We start from the raw sequence: 14,625 nt of genomic DNA, 5'->3' as shown, positions 1-14,625 counted from the left end.
GTGTTTAAAACCTTTGCCTCTCCGACAGAGAAGTAACACGTCATCTGCATATAAACCAAGCACTTTAAACGCTGCTTGTTTCCCCACGGTGCTGCGGTGTCCTCGGGATGGGGGCAGAGGCTGGGCCGGCCGTGTGTGCTCGGCGGTCCCTGACTGACCTATTTGTGCCTGGCCCCGCCGAGGGACAGCAGCTGCGAGCCGGCGGGAGGGAAGCGCCACTCCTTGCCCTTAGGAATTCCCATTTACTGCACACCGAGGGTTATCTGTCCTGAAAACAAAGGCAGAGATTTTCCTGCCCGCGGGAAAAGAGGCTGCGAGCAACGCTTGGGCTTGATTTATATCAGACGTTCATTGCTGGATTTTATGCAACCATCCGTATGAGTCAGCACGCCTTTGTTTCCTCCATATGTAAGGAGTGTGCTGGAGAGCCAGTAGTCAGAAATCTGGGGACTCACAGAATTCTGAAGATCTATTTTTTTTTAAGGAAAAGCTTTGGTGCTTTACGTAATGTAACCAATTTTTTAGAAATCCCCAAACCAGTAATAGTGCCAAAGATAATAGGTTCAACTAGACAGAGAATTTCCAGGTTCCACCGCGTTTTAAAGTACCGAGTTTCTGGTGCTGTTGGCTCAGGGTAGTACTACTGTTATGTAAGAGTAAATGTTACGTACCTGTCTGCTTTAGAACACTGCATTGATCCTGTTTGCTAGCACAGGCAAACAAGTTGGCATTGTGGGATTACAGATCATTCTTAGATTAAAGTCTGATTTTATAAGAATCTGGTTATGATGGAGTGAAGAAGCACAAACCATAGGAGTGGGCCAATAGTTTTTAGAAAACCACTAATAGCTCCTGGCCCCTAAACTATATACACAGCTTTAGAGAAATTAGCAGCAATTTGAAGGAACAGAGGTGAACTTTATTGACTCCAGGTCATGTGCACATGAGGGAATAAGAGACATAACAAAACACCTGAGAAGGAAGTGAGGTTCTTAAGGCAAGTGGCCTTAATGGTGCATGCAAATGCAAGGCTAACTATGGGTTTTTGTGGAAAGAAGCTTGTGTAAGCATATTTTGTATTTTTAAGACAGCATTTTTTGGTTGTGTTTTCAGTTTATGTATGTTCTGTGTTGACTTTGGGCTGTTGAAGAAAAGGGTGAGTTTTGCTGATGTACATCCATAGTTCTCGTAGGCTGAACAGAGATTAACTTTGCTGATCCTGTATAAATCTAGACTGTAGCCTGAAGAAGTAATGTATCCACAACTGAGTAACAGGGAGTCAAGAGAGGTGGTATTAGTTGGTATGTGTGCAGATAAGCATATTTTAAGATTATGCCTTTATGGCTGTCTATAGGGATAGATAACTGCACTCTGACTCATGTCAGTCTTAGCTTTTATTGTGAGATTACACGGAAAAATTGGTTTTGTGCCAGTGTCTGAGACTTTGACCTTATCACTGTAAGGCTACTCTCCCTGTTTAAAGCTGCTTTAATTTATGGAAAGCAGTAATGTTCAGGACAGAGAAAGTATTTGTTATTTTCTATTTTGTTAGTATTGTGTGTTCCTGTGAAGCCCATGAATGGCTTATTTTGGTGCTTTGTTTAGAGTTATCAAGCTCATAATGAGCTCTTACTGTGAGCTTGGCACAGTGTGAACATATTTGGCTTCCCTGCCTGCTAGGTCTTGCCTAAGAAAGATCATCTTCATTCTGTAGCTCTGTATAGCATCTGTTTTGGTTCTCTTTATTTATTTTTTTTGCCTCCCCTGTTAATTCTGAATTGTTTTAACAGTTGTGATTAAAACTAATGCCCATGAGTCTAGATACCGAGCCTTTCACTGGCTAGTAAAAGTGCATGCCTCAGTGTAGCTGTGTTTGGAGCTCTGCATTCAGTTAGTGAAATGCAGCAATGCAGGCACAGAGTGCAGCGTGTTTGGTGTTTCTACAAAGGAACATGGGACGCAGAGCATTGAAATGCTTGCGTTGATGAATGTGCTCTGCCCAGAGTGGTTTCTTAGCCAAGGTAGCCGATAAAGTTAAAACCCCGTTTAGTAGCATCGAGACCATAATCTCCTGTTTCAGCGGAGCTAACTTCTCTTGATCTATTTATTTTACATTCATTTTATTTTTATGGTTCTCACGGGTGGCTTTTTTCTACCAGCTGGCCATTAGATCTAAGCACGTGCCTATTCCAGCAGAGATGCCATGCAGGAGTTGCGTTAGTTGTTGTATAGGGGACATCACTACTACACACTATAATCTAAGCAGCTTGCAGTCTAAATATAATCTGTTTAGGTGCAGGTGTTGCTTCTTGTGCAGACCTCCAAACAGCCCATGCTGTGCCCCTGTAAAGCAGGACACCTGCTCTGTGCTAGTGGGGTTTATCACTGCAAGTTTGTGCAAATGCAGCTGCCTGGGTGCAGATTTGCCTAATATGTGCAGATCCTGTTTTTGCATGGTTGTGATGATTAAAAACAAAACAAAAAAAGGCAAACTGTGCCTAAATGAAGAAATGAGATTTGCTGTGAAATATTATCTCTTAGTAAAAGCCTTAGTAAGGTAAGCCTACCTTAGAGGTAGGCTTAATGACAGGGGGAGGCATAATGACAGGGGCTTTTGCTCCAAGATCTGCTATTGTGGGAATGGTTATGTGACTTCACAGAATCACATCATCACAAATTGTTAGAGATCGAAGGGACCTTTGGAAATTATTTAGTCCAACCCCCTTGCCAAGGCAGGGTCACCTGGAGCAGGTGGCACAAGAATGCATCCAGGTGTGTTTGGAATGTCTCTCTTCAGGGAGACTCCACAACCTCTACAGGGAGCCTGTTCCAGTTCTCAGCCACCCTCAGTGTAAAGAACTTCTTCCCCATGCTGAGGAAAAACTTCTTGTGTGTTATTTTGTGTTTAAGTTTATGTCCATTGCTCCTCGTGTCACTGGGAACCATCCTCTTGGCATCTGCCTCTGAGATATTTATATGCTTTAATGGGTCCCCTCTCAGTCTTCTTTAGACTAAACAGGCCCGGTTCCCGCAGTCTCTCCTCGTTAAGAGAGATGCTGCAGACGCCTCATCACCTTTGCGGCCTGCGCTGGCCCGGCAGGCCAGGCCGCCCCCGCGCGGCCTTCGTGGCAACGCCGGCTGCTTCTCCCTGGGGGACCCTCGGGGGACGAGGGCGGCGGCGGCGGCAGCAGCTCCGTAAGGACGGTGCGAGGGTCCAGGGCCGGTGCCGGGCGGAGCCCGAGCGGGAAGTGAGCTCAGGCGCACAGGAAATCCCGCCCCGCCGCGGCCCTGTGTTTGCGCTGCGGGCAGAGAAAGGAGCGGAGCGCCTGCAGCGGCCCAGCCGAGCCTGCCGCACGACACGGGGCCGAGCCATGTCTGACCAGGTACGGGCGGCTGCCCCGGCCGCGGGGGGACCGCACGGCGGGCGGCCGCGGCTCCGCAGCCCCGGGGGCGCGGGAGGAGCTGCCCGGGCCCCCCTGCCCCCTCCGCGGCCGCGGGGCAGCCCCTGCCCGGGGCGAGCGGGGCCGCGGCCGCCCGGGGGGCGCCGGAGGGGGAACGTTCCTCTCGGGGAGTGTGTGTGTGCGTGGATGCCGATCTCCGACCTCGGCCAAACTCGGCCCCCCCTTACCGTTCATATTAATCCCCCTTTCCCCTTCCCTCGGGCTGTTTCGCGAGCAGCGCGGGGCGGGCTCCGGGCGGGGGCACTCGGGGGCCGGGGCGGTGTCCGGCTGGAGCGGGATCGCCGCCGGGGCAGCCCCGGCCCTTGGAACCCGGGAGCGCTCCGAGGAGTGAGCCGTGTTGCACAACAGTTGTTTCCTTTCGTTTCCCATTTCCCGGGTGTGTGGTAGGATGCTCTCCTCCCGGAGCGGGCTTTGTGCGGGTTAGGCTGAGCTTGCCGGGTCCTCTGTTCGCCCTAGGAATGCGAAGGTGGGGGCTGAAGAAAACCAAGCATTCTTAGCTGAGCGCTGCTTGCCTGTATTAAGTACCCCATCCTTCACCAAGACTCTATCCTGCCTTCTCTCTTTATACATCGTTATGTCCCTGTCAATTCTGTCTTCCCAGTCGTGGACTTAATTTGTTACCTGTACCGCAAGTTCCTGGCTTGCTCGGCCTGGCATGTATACGGCCCTTTGCTTACAACTATTGCTCTAGGCTATGTGACCTGCTGGTGGAAAGTTAAAACAGCGTTCCGGTTTTAATTTGTATTCTGTTTTGCTTTATTTTTTGTGTTGCCTTCATAGGGCAGTGTTTTCTAACTTTGTCATAACGCTAAGGCTTTGGAAAAATCCATGTCAGTACTTCAAATGCTTCTTGTAGTGGTGTGAAGTCAAGAATAGTATTAGTGCCAGCCAGGAAATTAAAAGTAGCCAGAGACAAGGCTAAGCTTAGTGTGTACCGTGTCTGCTTTGAGGAACAGCCTCGGTACGTTTGACTGGCAAATACAAACCAGAGCCTGATGCACTGGTGGTCTTCCTCGCCGCCCCCGGCTTGGAAGCACAGTGCAGCTGGGGATGGTGCTGCTGCCTGTCTGTGCCTGTGCCTGGGAGAGGGCAGTTGGGAGCTCAGCGATGGCTGGCCCTCAGTAGGATGTGTTTCTACTGTAGTAGAATGCACAAAAGTGACTGCATGTAAAAAAAAAAAAAAACAAAAACAAAAACACCACAACACCAAAACAAAACAAAACAAAACAAAACAAAAAAAAAAAAAACAAAAACAAAACAAAACAAAAAACACAACAACAAAACACAAACCACCAAACTAAAAAAACCCAGGCAAATTCTGAACTGCGTTTTGTAGACAGATGTTCACGTGACCTGCTCTGTAGTTGTCTGCACATACGAACCAAGACATGTTTTAACACATAGCAGCTTTCGTTAGGTAATTCCTTCTCCAGGCAAGTTCTGCTAAAACACATATGTGTTTGTTGGTCTTTGGGACTGCTGGAAGTATGTAAAATTCCATGTATGTCATAACTTTGGTGGATCCATGTTTTAAAGGTCTGTGTATAAGGGCCCTGCTGTTTAATAGATAAGCAAAACATGGTTGGATGTTGTGTCATTCACCTCTGTGTGGACTGTGCAACAAGAGCTAAGCAGATGCTTAAGTAATAATATAATGTACAGTTATGAGCATTGTAAATCTCGTTCCTCTGTTTATCAATACTACAGGAATAGTTGGATTACCCAAAATTGTGGCTTCCTTACAGTGTCTTTTTTTTTTTTTTTTTTTTTGGCCCTGGAACTAAGTTAAGAGGGCATCATTTGTCACCACTTACGATAATTTTGGCTCGTCTTTATACTAAAAGAAGTATACTTGACTTAGTTACTTTATTTCCAATGGGAAATTGACTTTTATGATAAGTAAAAATGCTTTCAAAAAGGGCAGACTTGAAAAGAAAACACCTCAATCTAAGCAAAACAACAAAAAAATGTTTTTCCCCTCCCTTCAAGGGTCTTAGTCTGGTTTTGCTTTCGTTGAATCTAAATGCTGTCATTTTTATCTGTTCATGTACTATTAATAAAGAATACTGTAGTTTGATTGTGTTTTTCCACTCCTATAAAAAAGAGTAAAAGTTTATTTGCTCAGTTAGGAAGTATGTTGTCGTCTATTCCTCCAGTCATTTTGGTTTTGTTAATTTTACTTTAAAATGCTGAGCATAGTTGTGTTGTTTTTTTTTTTTTTTTAGGCTTGGACATTGAAGTTTGAGCACTTTTGAAAATTGTAGGAGGAAACTTGAAATATATTGGCTTACAATGTTTGTTTTGTGGTTTCGTTAGTTGCAACAGCAATACCAGGGTTTCATCCAAGAAACTTTGTGTGCTTTTTAGGGTCATGAATTTAGTGTTAGTATATAAATGTGAGACAGTACTAGAATCCTTATTTTGTGCTGTTAAAGAAAAACTGTGGAATGAACCCTTTGAAGTTGGAGCGTTGTGGTATTTCTGGTCTGTTTGTATGGGGGTCTTTTTTCATGTACTGTTGTCCTAAGCACCAATTCCTTTCACGGGGCGAGTAGAAGGCTGGAGGCTTGCTTGCAAATTGCTGATTCAGGATTTTAATGAATTCTTGGAGTTTAGCAACTTTGCAGTCTCCTTGCTTTTCTTTGTTCTTTAGTGTTTTTGTGTTGCCTTTACTGTTGAATGGCAGTGTAGTTCACTGACAAACTGCAGGAGCTGTTTAAGACTTGCTGGGTCTTGTGTTCTGATTTAAAATATTTTGCTCCTATTTTAAGCTTTAGTTATTGGCACTGTCAGCATCGATTTGATATTACTTCTTTCCTGGAGTTCTTCAGTTTCCTGAAGAAAGCTCTCTTTGCTCTTATTTGGTGGGTGAGAGGTTGCTGGGGCTTTAAATGAGCATCTTTATGGCTCGAAGACGCCAGTTCCCTCTGCTTATTCTACTGTTTGCCGCTTCCCCTGTTTGTTTTTAGTACTACAGCCCTCTTTCCTCGAGGGTAGGAATCAAACATGAATCATAGTTTCCCACTCCTATTGGCCAGAGGCACTGTCATAGCAGCGATGATAATTAGTAAGACCTTGTATGGGGTGATTTGGTTTGGAAATCTAAGTAGGTAGATCTGTTACGATGCACAGAATTATATAACTGCTACAAATACCTCTACTGCTGGGGTAATGCAATTTGTAAGGTAAACTTAGACAGGGACCGACCTGAGACATCCTGTAAAGGAACAGTGTGTTCTTATAAATTCTTTCAGTGAGAGTGAAACAGGAGCTAGTTTCGAAGTGACAGATTCCAGATCTATAGAGATTTGAATGTCATTTTGATTCCTAGAGGTTAGTAATCCTCTAATTAAATATGCTGTTTCTGTAAATTATCAGAAAAGGTTGCAGGTTCTTGTTTTTACTACCTTCTGGTCAGGAATGGAAACCATTTTATTTCTATTCCTGCAAATAGTCCCATGAGCTTAGAGTCCATGTACGTTAGAAAGGCAAAACTTGGGTGGGGAACACGGTTGATGTGACTGTGTTACCCATGGAGACTCCCTTCATGTTTCAGAAGTGACCTGCTTGAAGACCCGAGGGTGTCTAGTTTCTTGTCAGCTCAGGTTCAGATTCTGGGTTTGAGACTGAAGGGTGATGAATCAGTCCCAGCAGTTCAGGTTGGGTCCAGGTAGGTATTTAAAAGAAGAAAAGGTATTTAAGCTAGGTGGAGTCTCTGGCTCATACTTTTTGTCATTGCAGAAATGGAATTGATCTGGGTTGAGGCAGTGAGTCAAAGCGATACAAAGAGCATTTCCTCTTGTTCTTTGCTCCAGACTGAGAGTACAGATGGGAAAGGTGTTTGCAAACTTGCCCTATGCTTTTCCCCAAACTCTTAACATTCAAAGAAGTTGTGCACGTTTAACCTCTTTAGGGAGAACCCCCTCCCAAACCTTAAAAGGGCTTGTCTGCCATTTTAATCTGGAGATAGAGACCTATCTGGATGGGCTTAGTAGAGAAGGTTAGTATCTGGTATTGGCGCTTGATCATAAAATTCAAGTCTAACCATACAAGGGGTATTTCTGTATACTTGGCCAAAAGTCCCTTTAGGGCTGGGAAAAAGCCTGTAGTAGGCACATGTACATATTTTGGTTATTTTATCTACTATGTTAAGCAGTAAAATATGAAAAGAAGATCTGAAACACAATCAGCAGGGTATCTGTACTTCTGATTGCTTGGGAACAATTTTTCATTGAGCACCATCTAGACCTGAGGCAGTGTCTGTGTAAGATCCTTTTCTGCTGCAGTGAAACATAACTAAAGGGCTGACCCAGAATATGTAGTGACAGGCAAGGAATTGGGTTCGTAGTACCTGATCTCTTACTTGTTTTATCTATCAACTGCGAACATGAAAACTTTGATGTTCTTAACTCACGTCTTAGAGTGCATAACACTTCCCTTTTGATGAGATTTAGTGCTCAAGTAGTTGAATCAAACTTGTCTGTACAGTTAATTCTTATCCTGGAAAGATATCAAAACACTATAGTTCTTGGAACTGCAACTTCTAAAACTTTTCAAAATCGTGGTCTTAAAACTAACATGCTAGAAGGAAGCTGTTGCTTGATGTTGTTTTGTTATCATAGAAAAGAAGGTGGCTGAGCATCCTTTTGAAAGTAGTGCTATAGATTTTGATGCAGTAGATTGAAAAATGGATGCATGGGTCACTCCAAGTGGATAGGGTGTCACAAGTGCTTTCTGTTTACTCTCCTCACAGTGTTCTTTTTTCTGTCAAACATCTGAGCCTCTTAGTACACTTCCTGTGTTTCTGTTTTGCAGTTTGTTTGTTGTCCAAGAGTTTGTGGTATAAAATAATACATCATAATACCAATAAATAAAATAAAACCTTTCTGTGTGTCATCTACTTCCAAATGATTCTTCTCTTTTCCCTTGCCATCGTTACGGTGTTTCTCATCCGTCATTAATTAAACTTTTCACAGGCAGACAGACAGCCCTTCATAATATTGAAAGGTTGCTGTTATTTTTGTGCACATACAGAGAAAAAACACCTTGAGTAGTCTGATTTCATGCAATAAAGAGGATGACAGCTACCACACTGTCCAGTGAAAATAAAGCAGTGTTGAACTGATCATGTTTTTTTATGTTGCAGGAAGCAAAACCTTCAGCTGAGGACTTAGGAGATAAGAAAGAAGGGGAGTACATCAAACTCAAAGTTATTGGGCAGGTGAGTTTCTACATAATTGCTTGTTGACGCTTGGTGGAGGTGTCAGTTTTTGTGTGGTAGAAGTGACCAAACGAAAGTTGATACTCCGAGTTCTTCAGCGAGGATCCTCCCCTGCCATAAACTACTTCAGTTGCCAGAAATGTGTATTAGGATACTCTGGTGGGGAGTTTTGTGATGCATTGAGGGATATGAATTATTTGATTATATGATTATATGATGCATCGGGGATATGAATTAAATAAGTGGCAAAATTGATAAATTCAGGTCTCCAGAGTTGGTGAAGTGCTTTAGGCATGAAGTCAGTTTTCTTGGAGAGGGATAGGAAAAGGATTCTGTTGGCTGGTGTGTTATAGATGTGAATGGTGGATTATAAGTCTGCATTCAAGCTGCGCTGGAATGTGAATGTTGAGATATTTCTTGAACAGAAGTCCTTCTGTGCAAAGAACCCCCTCGCTCAGATGACTTAACTGGGATTGTTTGTTGGAGCAGTATTGTTTGCTGCTGTTGGGTGGAGACAGATGACTTAAAGTAGGACTAACAGAAACTACCTTACCTCTTGCTGGATTAATCAGCAATGATGAGAACACATTCAACAACTGAAAGTTACCCACATGAACCCTTTTCAGTCTGTTTTAACTCTGTAGCCATTTTCACAGTTGTAGCTACTCATATCTTATGGCTGGTAGGAAGGACTACAGAATAATGAGTCTTAAGATTTCTCCTCAGGTTAGTGTTGTGTTGCCAAGTCTGCCTGTATCCTGACTTCTAGATAATTACTCTAATTGAACAAGGTTTCGTGTATATTTTGAAGTACAAGCTTTAACTTGCCTCTTTAGGAATCTCAGAGCAGAAGTCCCCTGCGTATGTATGTTTGTATTTCGTGAGTACATCAGCTGGGTAAAGATGGAAGCACAGACTGAACCATGTATGGGTTTTAGTACTTTTAAATCCACAACCTCTATATTGAGCCTAAGGCTATACTATGCCATCTGCTCTTTAAAAAAGAGCTTCCTATGGAAGTACATGATGAATTTAGTGACTGATACATCATCCTGGAGGTTCATGTGATGATGCACCAAGGTATGCATGGTGATAGTCAAACTGCATTCCATGTTAGTTTTACATAAATGTTTCTTAATGAAAGACTAAAAATAATATAAAGTTAGCATTTACTACAAGGAGAGGTAATTTTTTTCTTTTCTGCTCATAGGACAGCAGTGAAATTCACTTCAAGGTGAAAATGACAACACACCTCAAGAAACTCAAAGAATCATACTGTCAAAGACAGGTTTGTGAAATAATGACGCTACCTTTAAAAAAGTAAAAAACTCAAATCGCTTTTCTCACTCTTCTTTCAAATAGAGACTTTTGAGGTATCTGACAGTACAAATATCTGCTTTTGACAAATAAAGGTATTCCTGTGTAAGACCCTTGTGAAGTTTGTAGTAAGTTAAAATTGCTGTTTGAAAATACGTAGTGGCTGCTCAGAGATTTGTTTTAAAATGTCCAGGCATGCATTTATAGTTGCTGTAAAATCTTTTGCTTCTAAGTAAAATTCCCTTAAAGCTGTAGAATGCTGCAGCTTAGGGTGAGAGAAGCCTTAGGCATTGTTAAAACCATTAATATGGTAATCAAGTAACACCAATTATTGTGCCCTAAGTTAAAGCTAAATCTGCAATATTAATTGTGGATGTAGGTAAATAGTAATAACTGTGACAGAGCAAAAATACATCTTCACTTGCAGATTCTGTGGCAGATATTGTGGATTCACAGCTTCTATTTCCAGAAGCCCTGGCCTAGTTTGCCCTCAGCTTTGGGGATAGATGCCTTATGTGGCCTTTTATTGGATAAGTGTGTTGGAGTTCACTTCAGGAGATATAAAAGTAATAATACTTTAGGGGTTTTTTTTTCTTAATACTTAAAGATGAGTTGAACTTGTCATTGAAGTGTTCTTTTGCAGAATGTGTTCTTTTTTGCTATCTTTCTGGAGTAGGAGGAAAGAAAAAGATCAAATACCAGCTACGTTTATAGCCAAATTCGAGTGATTAAAATTGTGATTCATTTGGAAAACATGAAATTTTAAAATAAGGTCTTGGAAATAATTCATGCAGCAGTCTTGGTGACTAATGAAAATGCATGTGTGGAATTTGGTTTTAAGAAAAAAAATAGTTGTTTGAAAGAACACAGCTGTATCTCCTGGGCTGAATTCTGGAGGGTCTGTGATTTCCTTCATCCGCAGTCAGTGCAGTTTTTGGTATCAAGTACCCTTTCTCTAGTCAAGGGACCATGAACATTTCTTCCAAGTTGGCCAGAGGGATTGTCTAAACAATGTGAAGATCTGTCCTTTCCTGTGAAATTTGTCTGCCTAGTTATTTGCAAGCAGTGTTTTGAGATCTAATTGATGCACAAACCGTGTCGTATTTCACTTGCATTTGTTTTTCTCGTAACTTGAAAGGCAAGGAAAAGATGAGGCGTTTGCCTTACCTTTTGAGGTGAAGTATGATCTGCTGGAAGGTGGGCACACTGTATAGCAGACATACTGCAACTTTATGCACCTTTGGGATGCTTCTTTCTCATTGTTTGAAAGCTGTCCCTTTTTTCTCCCCCTCAGCTCCTCTTTTTCTTGTCCCCAGTGCAGAGCTTTTGCAAAACTGATCATGGTAAATGTTGCTGTTCCTTCCTGTAGCCATAGAAGATTGGGAAAGCAAGGGTAGGAGTTCATGAAGTAAACAGCATGTTCCTCATGTTGTTTTAGCATCTTTATTAAGACTGATACACAGTTCAGAAAAAGACAATACTTTAACGTGTAATGTCTTGGGAGGGAAGGTATAGTCAATACTTTATTTATAAAGGTAAGGGAAAAAAGCCAAGGAAACTTCCAAGTCATTGAGCTAGAACTCCAGTGAGACTCTGCAATAAACATGTATTTTAGCACTCTCATGCTTTTTGAGTCACTTCTTTGTCATCTGCATGAGTGCAACAGAATAGCTGAGCTCCCTGTGTAACAGGAACTAACACTTTCTTTTTTGACTTCAGCGTGGTTTTTTTAGTTTAAAATGCTTTTCTTGTAAACACATACAAGTTTCAGTAAGTTTGTTTTTTTTTTTTTTTCTTGTACATCTCTTTCTCTTTTTAGGGTGTTCCAATGAATTCACTCAGGTTCCTCTTCGAGGGTCAGAGAATTACTGATAATCATACCCCCAAGGAGGTGAGTTTCTTTTAGCAAGAGTATGATATAATTCACTGGACAAACTAAATACTGACTTGGTTAGTTTCTCTGTTCTGCTGGACTGTTAACCAGAATGAAGATTTTTCTTTACATATAGCCAACTCATTGGACTGTATTTAGTTAAATATAGTCTGACAATATTTTGCTAATTAGGATGTTTAGTAAGGCCCACAGGCAGTTCAGAGAGAGACTTCATGTTACTCCCTCATAAGGGAGGGTACAGTCACTGCCTGCTTGCAGAGGGGAAAAAAAGCCTGAAGGAAACTTGACAGTTGTTGATCTTGAACTTCAGTGTGACTTTGGAATAAATATGTATTTAGTTCACATTTACTAGATCAAAGTGTAAATAAACAGAAAACAACTACTTCTATCCAGTGACTTCCACCAATTGTTATGACAAAGCAGGAAGAAACACTCATAATAATGACCCTCTGAAAAATCAAACCAACTTGTGGAATTGAACAAGTTGCTCTCCCTGAGAGAAGAGCTGTAAACAGGCTTGGAGTTCCAAGCTGTAGGTGTTAGTTGCATTGTGAGCTGATGCTGTGCTGTACACAGTGCCCGTGGCTGTACAGCTGGTGCATTCCCTAAGATGTTCCCCCTAAACGAGGGGTTTAGAGAAAGGTAAAGCCCAGTGTCTTCCAGCTTGGTGTGTACTGCTCCACAGCTGGGCTTAGGCTTCACCGTAAGGCTTTTGTTTTGACTCAGATATCTGAGTCCTTATCTAAGGAAAAGGACTAAAAATCATGAATGTTGTCTAGTGAGATGGTGGCTTTTTACCCCTTTGAATTATGATGAGACGGAGGAACAAAACATTGTATGACTTGTCTAGGACCTGCTCTGATTTCATCACACCAGATTTATAACAATTGTTTGCTGTTTTTCTCTGTTCTCACAGCTGGGGATGGAGGAGGAAGATGTGATTGAAGTTTATCAGGAACAGACGGGGGGTCACTCAACAGTTTAGATCCTTCTGTTTTTCTTCCCTCTTAATCCTTTTTTATTTTTAAATAATAGTTCTTTTGTAATGTGGTGTTCAACACTGAAACTGGCACCCCATCTCTGGGAGTTTATTTTCAAGCGTCTGGTATTTTGAATTCTCGTGCTCATTATACACTATTGTTTCTGTTTTCATTGTGCTGAACTTCTGTGATCCAGCTGCAACCTTGCTCCCCCTCTTCCCTTCTGCCCTCCCCTTTAGGAATACATGTACACACATGCATTTGTATGTTCACTGGGTTCGTGCATTTCAGGCACGAAGGCTGTAAGATCTGCCAGGTGGGCGAGTGTTCTTAATGACTTCCATATCTGCCCTGAAGTTTTGATGTGTGACTGTTTCACTCCTGGACTATAACTTTCAGTGCGAGATGAAGTTTTTCAGAGAACTAAACTGTGGAGAAATTGTGTATCCATAACTCAGAGCTATTTTGCTTAAATTGTGCTGATGGCCCGACGAAGAAGATTACCGAGTTGGAAATGGAAAAGCTAGAACTGTTGTCATCTGTTCCTTGCTCCAGAGATGGCTTTGCTGAAGACATAAAATTGAAAACCCTAATGATTTTTAAATCTTACCAGAAGAGCCCAGAAGCATTTTAACTTCATATAGGAATTAGTACACGCAGGTATTCATGCAAGAATGTTCACAGCAGCCAACTGGTGTTACTTTGACACTCTTGTTTGTACCTTTTGGCCTGGGACGTGGGTTTTGAATGGACATTGTCTGTACCAGCTTCATTTAAAATAAACAAGAAAAACAATTTTATAAACAACTTGCATTTTCTTTTCGAATGTTTGGAAATGAGCAAACCCATAAAAAGTTATAATTAGAGCATGCTTTTCCAGTGACTATAAGTTGAAGCCAGAAAAAAAAAATGTGCTCTGTAAATATACCTCATGAAAAACATTTATTTTCTACTTGCCCTAGTAAAATACTTGATCTGCTTGTTTTGCAGGTGGCTCTTAGAGACTACTAGCTGTTTCTTTTCTTGTAGAGAATATTCACGTACAGTTCCATACGTCTGCACTTCGTGCACAGAATTGAAACTGAAAATGAAACTTGGAAGGAAATAAAAGATGGTTTTCAGTGTCTATATTTTGTATGATGTGGGTGACATGGAAGTGTCGTGATGGGTCATTGGGCATTGTATGAGGGTCTACATGTCCTGGTGACTTTCAGGTTATAAGTGGTCAGTTTGAGAAGTTGTTACTGAATATGAACGCCGAGATGGGAGGTTATGGGCAGAGGAGCGTGGAGAGAAGATTTCTGTACTCTCCCCACTTCAGCTTTTTTGCCGATAAATAGGGCATTTTTGGTTTGGTAAATAAAGTTCACTGTGAATGCCAGCTTTAGTCAAAGACAGATTTTAGTGCTGGCATACTTGGAAGAAATTGCAGATTTTGAGTACTTTTGTTATGGCATTTGCTGTAAAGCTAGAAATGGCATTTTCTTTCATGCTTGTGGTTTGTGCCCTGTTTCTGATTTAGTAATACTTTTGTATACATAGTTTACATTAAGCAATTTTTTTAAAGATTAAAATTTTTGTTTACAAAATACCAGAATATGGGGTTTTCTTAAAGTATTTTATGTAATTCAATTCTTAAGGGAAGAGGGCTTGCTACTGTGATGTAGAACACAGCTTCTTTGCACTCACCTCCAATGGCTTTTTTTGAATACTAAATATGTCTGCCTCAGAAAACCAGAAATAAAACCACCT

The 14,625-nt window shown here is 41.8% G+C and overlaps 1 protein-coding gene across 1 annotated transcript; it reads left to right on the top strand.

Moving 5' to 3' along the window:
* The first annotated feature begins 3,217 nt into the window (after window positions 1-3,217).
* SUMO1 (small ubiquitin-like modifier 1) lies at window positions 3,218-13,680 on the top strand. The gene is made up of 5 exons (XM_027880139.1): window positions 3,218-3,383; window positions 8,608-8,682; window positions 9,893-9,970; window positions 11,819-11,890; window positions 12,810-13,680. Exons 1-5 carry the CDS (start codon window positions 3,372-3,374, stop codon window positions 12,876-12,878), a joined length of 306 nt encoding a protein of 101 aa, XP_027735940.1. The 5' UTR covers window positions 3,218-3,371; the 3' UTR covers window positions 12,879-13,680.
* Window positions 13,681-14,625: the final 945 nt, after the last annotated feature.

This window comes from Empidonax traillii, unplaced genomic scaffold (genome assembly GCF_003031625.1).
Source record: "Empidonax traillii isolate 1590-97213 ecotype Southwest subspecies unplaced genomic scaffold, ASM303162v1 scaffold65:size4453928, whole genome shotgun sequence".
NCBI lineage: Eukaryota > Metazoa > Chordata > Aves > Passeriformes > Tyrannidae > Empidonax > Empidonax traillii.
The sequence above is the reverse complement of the archived record's forward strand: the minus strand, read 5'-3'. Positions and strand labels throughout refer to the sequence as shown.

Excerpts from the sequence above, each read along its gene's own strand:
- SUMO1 (XM_027880139.1), top strand. Across the intron at positions 9,971-11,818 it reads AATCATACTGTCAAAGACAG|GGTGTTCCAATGAATTCACT; the intron begins GTTTGTGAAATA and ends TTCTCTTTTTAG. Across the intron at positions 11,891-12,809 it reads ATAATCATACCCCCAAGGAG|CTGGGGATGGAGGAGGAAGA; the intron begins GTGAGTTTCTTT and ends CTGTTCTCACAG.